Raw genomic sequence first — 16,178 nt, forward strand, 5'->3', positions numbered from 1 at the left:
CTTGTCAATGTACGATGCCTGAGACAGTGCTAGCACTTTGTTCTTGCGATCCCGAAAGATCTGTATACCTAGAACAAACTGAGCCTCTCCCAAATATTTCATTTAGAATTGGGTCGCTAGCCAGTACTTAACAACAGTTAGTAAACCTACATCATTTCTAATGAGTAGGATATCGTCTACATACAACATTAAGAAGACTACTGAAGCGTTAATGATCTTCTTATAGACACAAGATACATCAACGTTTTGGTCAAAGCCATATGACTTGATTGCAACATCAAATCGTATGTTCCAAGATCGAGACGCTTGTTTCAGTCCATAAATTGACCGATTCAGTTTGTAAACCTTTTGCTCTTGACCTTGGGCTATGAATCCCCCGGGCTGCACCATATAATTGGTCTCCTCAAGATTGTCATTTAGAAAGGTTGTCTTGACGTCCATTTGTCAGATCTCATAATTATAATAAGCTACAATGGACAGGAGGATGCAGATCGACTTTAACATGGTAACAAGAAAGAAAGTCTCCTCATAGTAGACTCCCTCTACCTGGGTATAACCCTTTGCCACAAGTCGAGCCTTGAAGGTCTGTACCTTCCCATCAGCACCCCGTTTGTGCTTGTAGTTCCATTTACAACCTATAGGGCGAACCCCATCAGGCGGATCTACAAGATCCCATACTGAGTTGAAGTACATCGGCTCCATCTCGAGATCCATGGCCTTGACCCATTCATCCCGATCAACATCCTTCATTGCCTTCTTATAAGACAACGGATCCTCAACGTCGCCATTTTCTACCATAGCAAGGATTTTCGTGAAACCCAGATAGCGAATGGGTGGGTTCGCAACCCTCTCACTACGTCGATGTTCCCTCAACTCTTGAGGTGGAACCAACCTACTGGATGAACTCTCATCAACAACACTTGTTGATGTAGCAGGCTCTTCAACAACTTTTGTTGAAGTTTCAGTAGTTTCATTGGAAAGCTCATGTAACACGACTTTGCTCCGTGGACTGTGCTTCCTTATAAGATCCTCCTCCAGAAAAGTAGCGTTTATTAAAACAAACACCCTATTTTCCGTTGGATCATAAAAATAACCCCCTCGTGTACCTTTGGGGTAGCCTACAAAGAGAAATAACCTCGACCGTGGTTCCAACTTCTTGGGATTAGCCTCAAGCACATGTGCAGGGCAACCCTAAATGCGGAAATGATGTAAACTAGCTTTACACCCGTTCCACAACTCCAAAGGTGTTCTTGTAACACTCTTGGAGGGAACACAGTTGAGTATCTATACTGCAGTCTCCACTACGAAACCCCAAAACGAGTCCGATAAGGAAACGTAACTCATCATTGAGCAAACCATGTCTACCAAGGTTCTATTTCTCCTCTCCGCTACACCATTCTGCTGAGGTGTACCCGACCCTGAGAGTTGGAAAACGATTCATGTTCTATCAAATAGTTCTGGAATGCGGAGTCCAAAAACTCTCCACCTCGATCTGATCGAAGTGTTTTAATCCGTCTATCTAATGCGTTTTCAATTTCAGCCTTGAATTCTTTGAACTTTTCAAAGAATTCAGACTTTGGTTGCAAAAGATAAACATACCCGTACCTAGAGTAATCATCAGTAAAACTGATAAAATACTCATAGTCACATCGGGCTCGCACATTCATAAGACCACAAAGGTCAGAATGTACTAACTCAAGAGGCTCCTTGGCTCTAGAACCTTTTCCAGTAAAAGGTCGTTTAGTCATCTTACCATCAAGGCAAGATTCGCACACTGGCAAAGAACTTTCTTCTAACTCACTTAGAAGTCCATTCTTCACCAATCTCTCAAACCTATTGAGAGTGATGTGCTCTAAACATAGATGCCAAAGTTGGGCATTTTCTTTTGGAGAAATTCATCAACATTTTGATACGGCAGTTCTGAACATTTCAATATTATGGAGAGAATTAATGGCTAACGGCCTTAGCACATATAAATTCAATTCAGAATTTGTTGTGCAAATAAAAACACCATCTTTATAAATAAACGTTTTACTCAAATTAAAAGAAACGGTGTATTTACATTGCAATAAACACTTTACAGAAATAAGGTTCCTTTTTAGTTCAGGAACAATATATACATCATTTAAAATTAGAAACTTATTCTCTAAAGCTAATTGGAGTCCTCCCACTGCCACAACTGAGACGATGTGCCCGGTGCCTACTCGCATCGTCATCTCACCAGCCTCCAATTTTCACCAAGATCTAATCCTCTGAAAAGAAGAACAAACATGGTTAGTGTTGCCTGAATCAATTATCCAGGCAAAATCATCATTCTCCACTAAAAAAGTTTCGAGCACAAGTAAATCACATTTACCTTTATCCGCCTTGGCTGCTTTCTTCTCCTTCAAATACCAATGACAGTTCCTCTTCCAATATCCATCTTGGTTGCAATGGAAACACTTTCCTTTAACAACTGGTGGACGCCTCCTCGGGGCGACAGGCGGTGGGTTAGCAAGTGCCTTCCCTTTTCCCTTACCACCCTTATTCTTCTTCCCCTCTGCAGAGTTAGAAGTAGAAGGTGCAGACTTCGTTCCTGAGGTCAAACCTCTATGGAACGTCCTTGAGGATGAAGAAACATTTGCCTCACCCTTCTGCCTCTCCTTACTTTTCAATAAAGATTGGTATGTTTGCAACTCATTGAGGAGAGTTGTAAGGTTATATTTCACTTTGTTAAGAATCACATTGCTGACAAAGTGCACGAAGCTCTCCGGCAAAGAATGCAGAATTATGCTAACCTGGCTGCCCTCATCGTTGGTAGACCCATTCAACTCCGCCACATTGAAGTGGATCATCATGTTTAGCACATGTTCACAAATAGATGTGCCTTCTTGCTTTTTGGAGTTGGATATGTATTTAAGAACCTTATGCATAAGTTGTTCAGACGATTGTCCAAACATCCCCCGTAGGGACTGCATGATCTCACGGGCTGAGACTATAGGCTCATGCTTCTTGGCCAAGACGTCAGAAAGACTTGCCAAGATATAGGCTCGGGCCTTCTCATTTGCCCTTGTCCATCGCTTATATGCCTCCCAAACATTTCGAGCGACATTTGGAGCTAGAATAGGAGGACAAGCCTCTGTGAGAATGAACATGAGATCCTCGATGTTTAGGATCGTTGTGATCATGTGTTTCCATGTTGAAAAATTATCGTCAGATAATTTTTCGACGCTTAACAACGATAAGATGGTTGTAGCCATTTGAAAAAGTTGCTGAAAAAACAAACAAATCTTTATTAGATTTTGCTAAACCACTTTTAAACCAATTAGTTTTGCAAAACAGTTTCAAGTACCCTAAGTTATAAACTTCTATTTTGCAATGATGCCCCAATGAGTCAAGACAAACGCCACCGGTGGGGTAATCAGTTGCTCTTTCACTGGGATGTGACATTCTCAACCATTAGACAGAACTAACTCTTGGAACTGAACCTAACAGCCACCATTTTTCGGTCCAGAATCGGTAACCTTTAACTATTTCGTGTAAGTGTAACCCCTCGTTTTCGGTGCCAGAGTCCCGTCCTAATGCGCTTACCGTAGGGTAAAGATAGATTAGGACAAAAGACTAAGTTACCTTATCTTCTTATAGAAGATCAAATAAAAAAGTGGTTTAGCAAAATCTAATAAAGATTTGTCATCCTTTAGGGGGTATTCCCAGGGTGCCTCGAGGCGATGCGCAGTAACTTTATTCAACCTAACGAGGGAGACCGAGGGATATGCTGTCGCACTTCCCGCTCCCACTTATCTTATGAACATTCTCTCCAATCCACCTTGATATGACCTACCCAAACACCATCCGTTTAGGGGACACGCCAAAGGATGTCGGCCCGAGTGAGCCAAGGATAGAATCTCACGGGTGTGGACTATTAGGAGATTAGTGAAAGGTTTAAGTTGAAGCATCTTATGTTCCCCAAGTACCTCCCCAGCTGAATGTCTACTTAGGATTCATTAAACCTAGACAATTGACTACTGATTAGTCTAAGGTTCTTCTTTTTAAAGTCTGCTCATAAACAACATTTGTTTATGAAATATAAACAAGTTCAAAGTAGTCACATTTAAAAACTTTAAATGGGCGGTTCTTAACTTGCATGCATGCATCAAATTCTATCTAATCACCTTCCAGGTAAGTTCCCATGTAGGGTGTTACTTTCCGGATCAAGCTTAAATACCCCCAGCCTAGACAGAACCCGGCCTTAGACAAAAGGTCCCTTATAGATAGATTTGCTACACTTTAAACATTATTAGCCAATTTAATCTTATATTAAACTGATTAAAAGATTTTAAAGCCTTAGGGTTGCTGTCACGCTAATCATTAGAACCGTGAGTCTTAGTCTAGTGATCAAGTTGTTAAACATTAAAACCATGAATTAAACCCTAAGTGAGCATGCATGTTCTTTCTTATTGCTTTTAGTCTAATTTCTCTTTTTAACTCTTTAAAAAGAAACAATTAAACATTGCACATATACGAGCATTTATAACATTTATAAGTAACCTATGTGTCATGCTTCATTGCAATATTCCCGTCGATATACTATATAACTTTATAAAACGCGTAAAACAAGGCAACATGCTATCATTTCACCCTTATGACTTAACAATTCTATAATATAAAGATTGATGCATTGTCATGCTTTTTTATGCATGCATAAATATAACTCTTGTATTATATGATGCATGAGTATGCTCTTACATAATTAAAATCATGCTTCTCTAAATTATAACAATTACAATAAAGAGATGATGCATGATCAATGCATAACCTAAGGTGGGATTTACTATATGTGCATACCATATGACATATAAAACATACATCGCATGTATTAAACAAAGAGATTAATGGACCAGGATGAGCCTTTAAACCAAAAAATCGGAATGAAAATCCTATTTATTACATTTTTCATCGAGCAAACCGGTACACAGGCGAACCGGGTCTTGAACCGCCAGGAGGTCTTCATCGTGTAGCAAACTCCAGCAAGTAGATGATCGTTCAGCGCGCACTAGACGATAGGAACATTAGCAAACAATCGCGTAGATGACGACGAGGCTGCAAAGCCCAATCGTCCATGCGATCATGTAGCGTGACGCCAGGTAAACGATTTACCTTGAGTTACTAAGCGATAGTTTAGTCAGTTACCAAGTGATGAAGCTTGCTGACCTAAACGATTGTCTAGCGTGCGCATTAAACGATACTCAGTGATCGCATGCCCGATTGTCAACCCGATACGCTTGATCACATACCCCATCGTTTAACTGATGCGTTCAACCGCGATCGCATACTCCTTCATCTTCACGATGCGATGGACAGCGATCGCATAGAACCTCTTCTGCACGATGCAATCAACCCTAGATCATCTCCTTCCTCGAAGAGCCGCAACCTTTGCCTAGAACTTCGACGAACGACTCAAGACTTCAAACATTTTGAATACAAACTCGATTACAATTATTTATGCCCAAAAATGCAAGAGCCTTTACAAACAACCGCAAATGTAAAAGGAATTAAATAAACCAAGGCAATTCATCCCGAAAACATCCATTAATCCGACACATCCACAACAGTATTAACACTTAAAACAGAGTAGAAATACACCCACCTTGAATGTATACGTTATTTCATTACAACAGATGAAATCCGAGTATCAGAAACTTGGCTCTGATACCAATTGAAGGTTCTCATACCGAGAGTTCCATGAGCAGGTTTAGATCGCTCCGATTTCACAGTGACTGAAACACAAACGATATACATTCAACACATACAGTTATGCATATAAACCTCATTATCGGCATGCTCAGAATACAATAATTAACAAGGAAAGAGTTCATACTAGATGAAGACTCTCTTCGAATGTCTGAACCCTAGGCAGCGGAAAAACCCCCACAGATCTACCAATACCCGGCAAGTATATCGACTGCAACAGCACGATCAGAACGTACATGAACAATGCAGTGGAGACGATACCACCACAAGAGAAACCCGGGTATCCTCGGCGTCAAAAACCCAAAGAGTGGACTTTGGTGAGTTTGGTAGAGGACGAAGGAGAACGCGTCGTGTAGACGATAAGCAAGTGGGATATGAAACTCTGCTATCATATAATGGAAATGCTTATCGTATAGTAGAGCTACACTATCGTGTATGAAAGACTGAACAACCGTTTAGGGAAAACGTATACAATCGTTTAAAGAAAATGTGAGGCAAACGATCGTTTAGACGTATGAGCTTCTATCGTATAGGCTCTCGCGATCGTTTTCACGGATTCTTTTGTGCGCGGACGATAATACAAATGCATGATCGATAAAAATGAAAACAATTTTCATTTTTAATCCGCCGGTTACCATAACCATCACAACCCACTTCCTACATCCAAACGTGGATAAATTCGTTAATTATCAAATAATTAATCAATTAATTAATTAATAAATATAATCATATTATATTTATATCCTATAGTTTGATATCATATATCTACTATAGTATTTTCTCCTCTACTTGATATAAAGCACATTTATATCTAATTTTCTCTCACCAAATAATATATCTCATACATTTTAGCCAATTATATCATATATAATTGACCAGTCCAATTATATCATATATAATTTGAACTTTCTCTTTCAATTTGAAAACAATTTCAAATTAACCAAACACATGGTTTCAAACTTTATCCAACTACCCAGGTGACCTAATGGACCTGGTATGCTCCGAAGCTCCAACCGGTACTAATAGCTGACTAAACCCTTTAGCCACCGAGATCGCACCCATGTTAACATGTAAAGTATTTCCAACTAAAGGGACAACAGCTGGTAAACTCTTCTTAACCACAGATATATTTTGTTGTCCATAACGGATGATAACCAAATCATGGAGTCACGATGACCCTTCACAAGATGCCGTGTACAGCTGGCCAATTATCAACGCGTTTGCCCATTGTTTACATCATCACTCCCATTAAGCAACCATTGATTTCTCTAAATGAACAATTACAACATAGTCCAACTAGTGTGTCGAATACCTCATCGAAGCCAAGAGAATGGTGCGTGTTGTGGCCGCCACATATCGCTTCAAGCCTCGAAAATCAGCCCTTAAGGGCAGCCACTCTATACTCTAATCCAGTCGAGCCTAGCCCTAGCCTCGAGGGCATATAAGGTGAATTCATCATCTTTGTTGGGGCATAAACTAGTTCCCCAGTCCCAAATCAGAAGCGAATTTCCAAAAGTAGGTTTGATCGGCGACCTACCACTTTCGCAAACCCTTTCATACAACAATCAAAGGATCGCCCTATGGCCAGGAAGTTCTCAACTCATGCTTTAGGATTGAGGTCATGTTACCTATTGTCATCCTAATGAAGTGAAGTCTCTGTCATGAACGGTGTTATATAACAAGACATTAAACACTTCGTGGTCATGTCTTATACAAACTCTTTGTATGGACGCCCCCGCTCGTATGTCCCCAACCACGAGATGATCAGGGTCAGACCATCTGTGAAAGTCATAACACTTGTGACCATTCCAAAAAAGCGGGCCACGTCGCGTAGCGTTACCAGATAAGGTTTCCCTTCTTTATCCATTACTACAGACCATTTTGGTTATCACTCAAGACTGATCCACTTATATGTCACCACATACATGCTGAGTCACATACAGATAACCAGGGATTTTATATTTATTGGTTTGTGGTAAAGCAAATAAAATAAATAACCAAGCAAAAAACAAGATGTGAAGTAAATATCATATATTAACAACACAGGTGTTCGTATATACTGTTTACAAACTACAGGACACGAGACTTTAGGGCATCAACCCCAACATACTCCACCACCTATAAAGGAGAGATATACTTGTTATTATATGTTGATGGTATGCTCCTTGTAAGGAGCCCTAAGGTTGATCTATCTCATGTCAAAAGTCTTTTAAGTAGAGAATTTTACATGATGGACTTAGGTGAGTCAAAGAAGATTCTTGGGATTGATATTACAAGAAACAGGAATCAGTCTATCCTAAGCATAAATCAGATAGCTTATTGTGAGAAAATAATCAAAAATTTCAACCTAAATGAAGTTAGACTAGTCACTATTCCTATTGCTCAGCATATTAAACTCTCATATGTCAATTTCCATAATGACTTAGACTTAAACTATAAACAACAGATGGAAAGAATACCCTGCAATCAGGTAGTGGACAGTTTAATGTGCCTGATGGTCTCAACAATATCAAATCTATCCTATTCAGCTAATCTTGTTAACAGATACATGTCTAATCCTAGCAAAAGACACTAGGAAGCCACAAGTGAATACTAAGGTATCTAATTTGGTCCAAATGTGCTAAGCTAACCTACCAAAGATCAGATAAGTTAGAACTAAAACTTGTTGGCTATGTTGACTAAGATTTTGCTGGGATATTGACAAGAGGAGATCACTATCAGGCTATGTGTTTCTATATGGGGTAGCCTAATCAGTTGGAAAGCTACCCTACAGTCAATTGTAGCTCTATCAACAACAAGAATACATAGCATTGATAAAAGCAATTAAAGAGGGATTGTGGCTCAAAGGCTTGATGAATGATCTTTTAAACAATCAATAGTTAAAATCTACTATGATAACCAAAGCACTATTCATCTTTCTAAGATCCTGCAATTCCATAATAGAACATAACATGTAGATATGAAATTTCACTTTGTTCAAGATAAATTGAAAAATGAGAAGTAGAAATTTTAAAGGTTTATACCACGGATAACGCTACTGACACACTCACAAAACTAGTATCGAAGCTCAAGCCTCAAAGATGTTTCGAACTGATAGGCTTCAATCTACCTGAAAAAGGATAGGACAAGTTAGAGCTAGAAGATGCTTGAAGAAATTTACAGAGTTGGATTCAAGATACAGATTTGTAAAAGTAAATCCAATGACTATTTATCCCAGTTTATTTTTCTGTTTAAATTCATACATGTAACTGATCTCTCTCTTAACCGTATAAAAGAGGGAAATCAGAAGAAAACAATACAGTCAAAAATTAGAGCTTGTACTCATCTGAAAGAAAAATTCTCCAAGGATTTGATATTCCCGTGGATGTAGGCTCATTTTTAGTCGAACCACGGTACATGCTTGTGTCCTTATTCCTTTTCATCTTCTTTCTCTACATGCAAAGCAGATCGCCATTGGAAATCACAGAGGACTCAAGTTTCATCTAAGAAGTTAGAGAGAGAGAGATCATAGAGAGTGGTCTCTTTTTTTTTTCTTTTTTTTTTTTTTTTTGCTTCTGCCTTCATCGAAATTAGATGAAATTAGATTGACATCTGATTAAGAAAAATCACTTACTAGGTGTTTAATCTTCAAGCTGACTACGTGGATAATTCTCCTCCTTTTGTTTCACTAACCAACTTGAGTTACTGGGACCTTCAGATATTTGTGGACTCCTCTCTTCTTGTGGTTAATCAAAAGATTTGGTCTTGAGATAGTAATCAGTACAATCAGCCTAGTAGTATCCACATCATGAGAAACAAATAATAATTCTCTAAATATAAATTATTGAATTTTCCAGCAATTATATTTGTGAACTTTGAATAAAGCCAAATTTGTCGATTTGAAGTGCACTTGTGCATCAAATTCTAAAATATAATGATTACCAAATAAAAACAAACAATTACAATGATTCAAATTATTGTACGATGGACGATTTAATAAAATCATGAAAGAACTCACGAATTTTAACCCCCAAAAAAATTCAAAAAAAAAAATTACTTCATTATTTCGTATTACACATATTTTCTATATTTCCTTAACAAACACCCGAGTAATGTTTTTACAGCTTTTTTTTCCTCTCCCAATAGTAAGGTATGAAAAGGTAAACATTCTGGTATTTATTTAAGTTTAAGTTTAATATTTGACTAATAGTAATAGGTACCATCAATTAAACGTTTATGCATCATATAAAATTAATTTTTCGTCAAAATGAACCTAGCTCAACTAATATAGTATTATTATTAACTTTGAAGTTGAAGACTTGATTCTCCTACTTTTTAATTTTTATCCAAAAAAAAAATGATATTTTCCTAATTTATTATTAAATGATTAATACATTCACATAAATAAAAGTAGCAACAAACTTTTCTTTTAAAGAAAGGATCGTTCGTCAAAAGAAGTATAATTCAGTTTGATATACATACACATACTTAAAACACGATAAATTTTAAACACACTTGAAACATAATAAAATTCCAAATGGGTATTGATTATGTATAGGTAGTCTAGATGGCATCTAATTCAGTACTCTTTTTTCTAAGATAATAAAAATAAAATCAATTAAAAATTTGTTACCACATTAACATATTTTTAATGGATGCACCTGAAGTTTTTTCATTTAAAGGTTTGGTTGATTAAAGTAGTGGGAATTGATTTTATTTTTAGCAAAGAATCCATTTGCTACACCCTACACTATCCTATCAGATTTTGATTTAAATCCAACTTTAGATCTGCATTTGGTCATACATTCTATTCAAAAGTGTTAATGAAGCCACAAAGAAATGTCAAAAAAATTCACCATTAAAAGAGGGGAAAAAGTGGATTATATGGAAATATCATATAATAAAAGGCAATATAACATATAGTATATTATAACATATGATGTGAATTATTACCCAACACTTTATATCCTTATCTAAATTACGTGTAAATGAATCCCCAACTACCATTTCTTCACATTCTCTTTCTTTATCAATCCACCCAAAATTAAAAATTAAAAATTGAACCCTTAACTTTAGCTAAATCCAATATTTGCCCATTTGGCCGGCCCTTTCCCTCTATTTCCCCGCCTATTTGTCAGATTTTCGTCAGCCTTTGGTGGAGTCGGGTGGGCTTTTAACATCAACGGATCAATTCCTTGTGGGCCTTGGTTGAGGCCCAATGGGCCCACGTAACGACCAGCCGTGGATCCAGTTACATGCGCGTTATGGGCTTGGGCCGTACTACGACTTTCGGTAGAGCAGGTCAGAAGTAGAAGAACAGCTGCTGCCATAACCACCCAATCGCCACCGTACTGACAGCTGAAATCCCGGCTACGCGCGGCGGCGCTGCGTCGGTTTGGATCAAAGATGCGCCTTCGTACACCATTGCACCGTCGCCACCGGAAGATGGGTTAGCCGTCGCCGGTGAATTCTGTGCCTCGGATGACTTCTGGCTGCATTTAAAGAAAGAAAAGAAAAAGAAAACCCAAATTAAATTTTTTTTATTAAGATAAATTATTGTGTTAAATGTCATTTATGACCTTTTTGACTACAGTTATATTAAAGGGCGTGCCTATTTCGCCCACCTTGAGGTATATTGTCGGCCACCACCAATGGCGGTTGACCATTAGAAATAGACAAAAATGCCCATCTCCTCCAACCAAATTTCCAGTTATACCCTTTCTATAGGCCGAGGCAACAATTACCGAAGAGACTCCAACGTTCATATTCAGGAGCTTTTTTCTGTATGTGGACGAGAATGCCCTTTGACGAGGGGTGTTTAGGTAAATTTACCTCGTGTTTGGCGATGGACAGAATGTGATGACGTAATCAGCACTGGCGCATGTGAAAGTGCTCGTCTTGTCATCGTACGCGTAGCTGTAAGCGCGTGGGCACGCTCTCTTGAAGATCTGGGAGTACATCGACGGCTGACAAGTGTCCGGTGTTTGGTACGCGCCTGTGCAACAGTACTGCGGTTGGTTGAATGCATCACACGCGCTTTTACACGCGACGCCTTCTCTCCCGTCGGCACTCGTCACGCGCAGCTCCGAGGGGCACGCGCCGTTTAGATCTACCACGCAGCCAGTGCTTGTGCAGTTATCGCCGGAACCACCCTGAGGCACCACCATCATCGGAAGATTGTAACCGTCCACTAGACTGACGTCGAAGAAATCAAGCCCGCCGGAGCCGTCGAGAGTGAACTCCGCCAGAGTCGCCGGTGGCGTTGCTCCATTTCCAGCACACTCTAGTTTGTTAGAGCCACAGTCGCCAGTAGCGCAGGAGAATTTTCCGTTGGAATCTTCAGAACAGAGTGTTCGCCCCCAGAAACGCCCGCCCCAAGACGCCGGCGCTGGTAGCGTCTTGGACTCTCCAGTCTGAAGAGAGAAACCTGTAGTGGGAAGCGGTGGAACACCGCCGTTCGACAGAACCCCCGGCCAAACCGTGAATCCACATTTGTTCACAAAAGTAAAGCTCGTCGAAAACCCACCTGAAAATCGAAAAAAGAGAGCACAACAAATCAACAAACCAGGGAACAAAAAACACCCAAATCAGAATCAACAATCAACTATTTCCATATTCACAGACCTGGTACCAACAGCAGCAGATTTAAGAGCGCTAATAGAAATTGAAATCCTGCCGCCGCCATTGGAACAGAGACAGAGGACCTTAAAGAGAGTAAAACAGAGGGCGAAACTGGAGACGAAGAAGCTCCGGCGATGGGGGGAAAAGCAGAGGCAGAAAAGGGGTAATGGAGAGGGAATGGTATTTATAGAAAATGAAGAGTAAAGAGGGAATGGGCAACGGCTAGAAGTGGTGGGGCAAGAGGAATTGGAGTTACAGAGAAATGTATTTTGTTTCTTACGGCGGTTAAAGGAGCATTGGGAAGCGTGAAGACAGAGTTGGGGTTCTGTTTTTGTCAGAGTGCAATTGGAGTAGAAACGGGGAGGCAATGTTCTTCAAGTTGAATGTAGAAGAATGAATTAAAGACAGAGAGAGAGAGAGAGAGAGAGAGAGAGATAGAATACTGATACAGATTTGGAGAACCGCCATTGTTAATTTGGGTGTTAGCGAAGAAGACGTGGTTCAAGTTGGTAGGGGAAAGTTTAACCGACTCGCTCTTAATTCAATTGGAGTGTTTGTTTGCGTTGGGATAAGGGTATGGGTACTTTTGGAATAAATTATTGGGCTTCGCATCCCAAAACTATATTAGATAAATTATTCGAGAAGACCGTATAGCATTTACCGACTTATTCTGTAGGTGTATTTAGTGATGAGTCTTCTAAGTGAAATAAAAATAAAATAAAATTATGGTAAACTTATGTTTAAAATGCCAGTATCGTATCGTTGTGCATATATGTAGTGTGTCCATTATCTCTAGCAAGTGCATTCAAGTCATATTCCTATTCTAAATTTGTTGGTCCGAATTTTTATTACGAAACAAAAGAAAGTTGTGCTTCAAGTACTAGACAAAAAGAAGTTCTGAGCCTCGCAAAATATAGTTATTGTGAAATTCTTTGAGCTCTATAGAACTGAATTGAAAATGAGAATGTAAGTGAACTCTTAATAAAGCCAAATAGGTGATTATTTGAATGGAGGCTCTATGGTACTTCGTTCAATGAAAGATTGATGGGAATGCGACTAAAATTTCACAAGCTAGATAAAAAGAAAATCGTGAGTACATAAGTGAAGATAATATCTTTATTAGAATGAGACATTTTAGATCACCATAAGTAAGATTAAAGTAGACAATATCATATCATGGAAGCTCCAAACTCATCCTTAGCACACGTATTAAGATGTTTTGTAACACCCCACAATTTTTTTAGTAATAATGTAATTTCAGTAACTTTATTATTTGGAATTTCAATAATTGTTATTAGTTAGAGGGCATTTTAGAATTTTGGACTGTGTGAAAATTTAATTGTTGACGTGAAATTATTCAAATTGAAAATTAATGGCAGGAATTAATTTTCTTTTGAAACGGAAATAAATTTAATAGTATAAAACGGAAAGGAATTAAATGTAATTATATTTATTTCCTTTTTTGTTTTTTTTTTATTATTATTATTGTTGTTGTTTTTTTTTATAAAAAGTCAAATCCCACCCCTTTTCTTCCTCACGTTCGTGAGCCCGTCCGATGCCGCCCAAAGTCGCCTCGTTAGTTTCTTCTTCATGACCTCCATCCACCACTGCTCAAGCGTCGTTCACTTTTGCCGTCATTGGATCTATCGATTTGGGTAAGATTTCTGCCGTTTGGGTTTGTTTTCGGTTGATTCTTGAATGCTCATTTACTTTTGGCATCAATTGGTTGATACTCATCGTGTTTCAACTTTGGATTCAAGTTTGTGAAGGTATTTAGGTGTTGTTCAGTGAAGTTGGAGTTTTTTTAGCAAGTTTTGGTAAGTTTTATGTTTTGATTACCCTCTTGTGAATTAATTTTGGTTGTTGATAAATTTTGGTAAAGTCATTTGGAAGTGATTTTTTTGACAAAGCTACATATGGATAATTTATTTGAGATATTAGTAGTGAAATATGTATTTGATTTAAGCTTTAATCATGCTAGTCTAATTTCAAATTATGATTATGGGGTTGATTCACGAATTTCATTCAAGATGAAGAAGATTTTGGTTTGCTAATTATTTGGGCTTAAAATTAGAGGTTTGGAAGGTGAATTCAAATTGGACCACACCTTAGATAAAGTTATCTGTAAATATTTTGTAATATTTGGGTGTTTGGAATTTGGCCTTAACTATTAATTTTGAAGCTTGGTTTATGTTTAAGCTTGAGTAAGGATTTAAGAATTTCACAAAGGATTTAAGAATCTCACAAATATTCAATTGCTTTTGGTTCGACTTAATATCAAGGTAAGTAATCTTACTACTGGAACTGCCCACATGTCAGGCATTAGATGTATGCTAGCATTTTAAATGAAGGTTATGGCAGAATGACAGCATGAAAGATTGATAGTACAACATGATTAAAGTATGTTCTGTTACGATATCCGAATTATTTATTTATGAACGTAGATACTTGAATGCTAGTATGAGATGGCATGTGCTTCCATGGTTGTATTTGATCTGATGATGTTGAGGTATACGTGTATGTTGTATAACCATGATGTTAAGGTATATGTGTATGTTGTAGAGCCATGATGTTGAGGTTTATATGTATGTCATAGATTCGTACAGTGATGATTATGATGTTGAGACTGTGCAAATGTCCTTACTGATTAGTTAGATGCCCATTAGATTTTGTGTTTCCTTCGGGATTCACCAGTTTGTGTTTCATTCGGGATTCACCAGAAATAGTGGGCATACTTAACTACAGTAGGATAGGACTCAGTCTCCTTCTTATTTCATGTGCATATGTGCTCCATGAGGACTAGAACAATTTATATGTTTCACCAGAGGTAGGTATCTAATCTAGAGGACATAGATGCCCAGCCTGACTCCAGTAGTGGGGTTACTTATTTTATACTCATTCTTTCCATGTTGTTGTTTCAGGTAAGGGTAGAGATGCACTGGCGATGGTCAAGCAAAATTCGTGATCGAGCCATTAGGACTAGTTTTTACGCTTCCGCTCATGATATTTAAAGTTATTTTCATGTTTTTCTTAATTTTTAGTTTTGATGTTTAAAACTTACTTTTAAGAATCGTTTTTCAGATTTATTTATTATCCTTTATGATTTATGGATACTCTACTATTGATTTAGTATTTGAATTTAATGAAAGTCTTTTGAACTTACCTTATTTAATTAGCATTTATTTCGCCATAATCGAGTGTCGTTTTGAGTTTCATGTCTGATGTATTTAGTAACGGCCTAACTTAAGTCCTAGGGATCGGATCGTTACATGTTTTTAGCTTCTAAAAATCAATCCCTATCTATCAACAAAGTTGAACTTTCCTTTTCGAAGTGGCATGTTCACATATCGAAATACATAAATAAAACAATTATTAATTATTAATTATTTAAACAATTGTCCAACTTATTATATGCAACCTACTTTTATCCGATGAAATTAACTTTGTTAACAATATGTGGAGTGGAAAATTCAAATATCTATCTTTCAAGTTCACAGTACAAATTTAGGTTAATTGACTTATGTTCATATATATATATATATAAGGGGGTGGGGTGATCCGAACCACGAATTTGTTGGTTGTTAACACCGAACACGTACTATGAGACAATTGAGTTATGTTTATTTTAGTAACTATGTTCACGTTCATTATTGAATTTACTTGTCATTTCACATCCTATGATATATAAGGATTAAATTGAACTTTTCATGGAACTTTGGAATGGAAAGAACCGTGACAAGTGAATAAACTGGTTGAATATATTATCCTACCATGTACCATCCAAAGTGAAATGTTAGTTCAATTATCTACTTATTACCTACTATAATATATAGGAAGGTTTTTTTTCC

General features: G+C 37.8%; 1 protein-coding gene and 1 long non-coding RNA gene across 11 annotated transcripts in view; both read right to left on the reverse strand.

The window, feature by feature from the left end:
* The window catches only part of LOC120075327, a 48,260-nt gene extending 38,953 nt beyond the window's left edge, over window positions 1-9,307 (reverse strand). For all 10 annotated transcript variants that reach the window (XR_005481290.1, XR_005481288.1, XR_005481294.1 and 7 more), the window contains exon 1: window positions 8,754-9,307. This is a non-coding gene — a long non-coding RNA (uncharacterized LOC120075327). The remainder of the gene's footprint in view (window positions 1-8,753) is intronic.
* A 1,282-nt stretch (window positions 9,308-10,589) lies between these two features.
* LOC120076821 (thaumatin-like protein 1b) lies at window positions 10,590-12,812 on the reverse strand. The gene is made up of 3 exons (XM_039030752.1): window positions 12,334-12,812; window positions 11,542-12,235; window positions 10,590-11,201 (listed from the first exon to the last, which is right to left on the reverse strand). Exons 1-3 carry the CDS (start codon window positions 12,392-12,394, stop codon window positions 11,012-11,014), a joined length of 945 nt encoding a protein of 314 aa, XP_038886680.1. The 5' UTR covers window positions 12,395-12,812; the 3' UTR covers window positions 10,590-11,011.
* Window positions 12,813-16,178: the final 3,366 nt, after the last annotated feature.

The sequence above is a fragment of the Benincasa hispida genome, chromosome 4, assembly GCF_009727055.1.
Source record: "Benincasa hispida cultivar B227 chromosome 4, ASM972705v1, whole genome shotgun sequence".
NCBI lineage: Eukaryota > Viridiplantae > Streptophyta > Magnoliopsida > Cucurbitales > Cucurbitaceae > Benincasa > Benincasa hispida.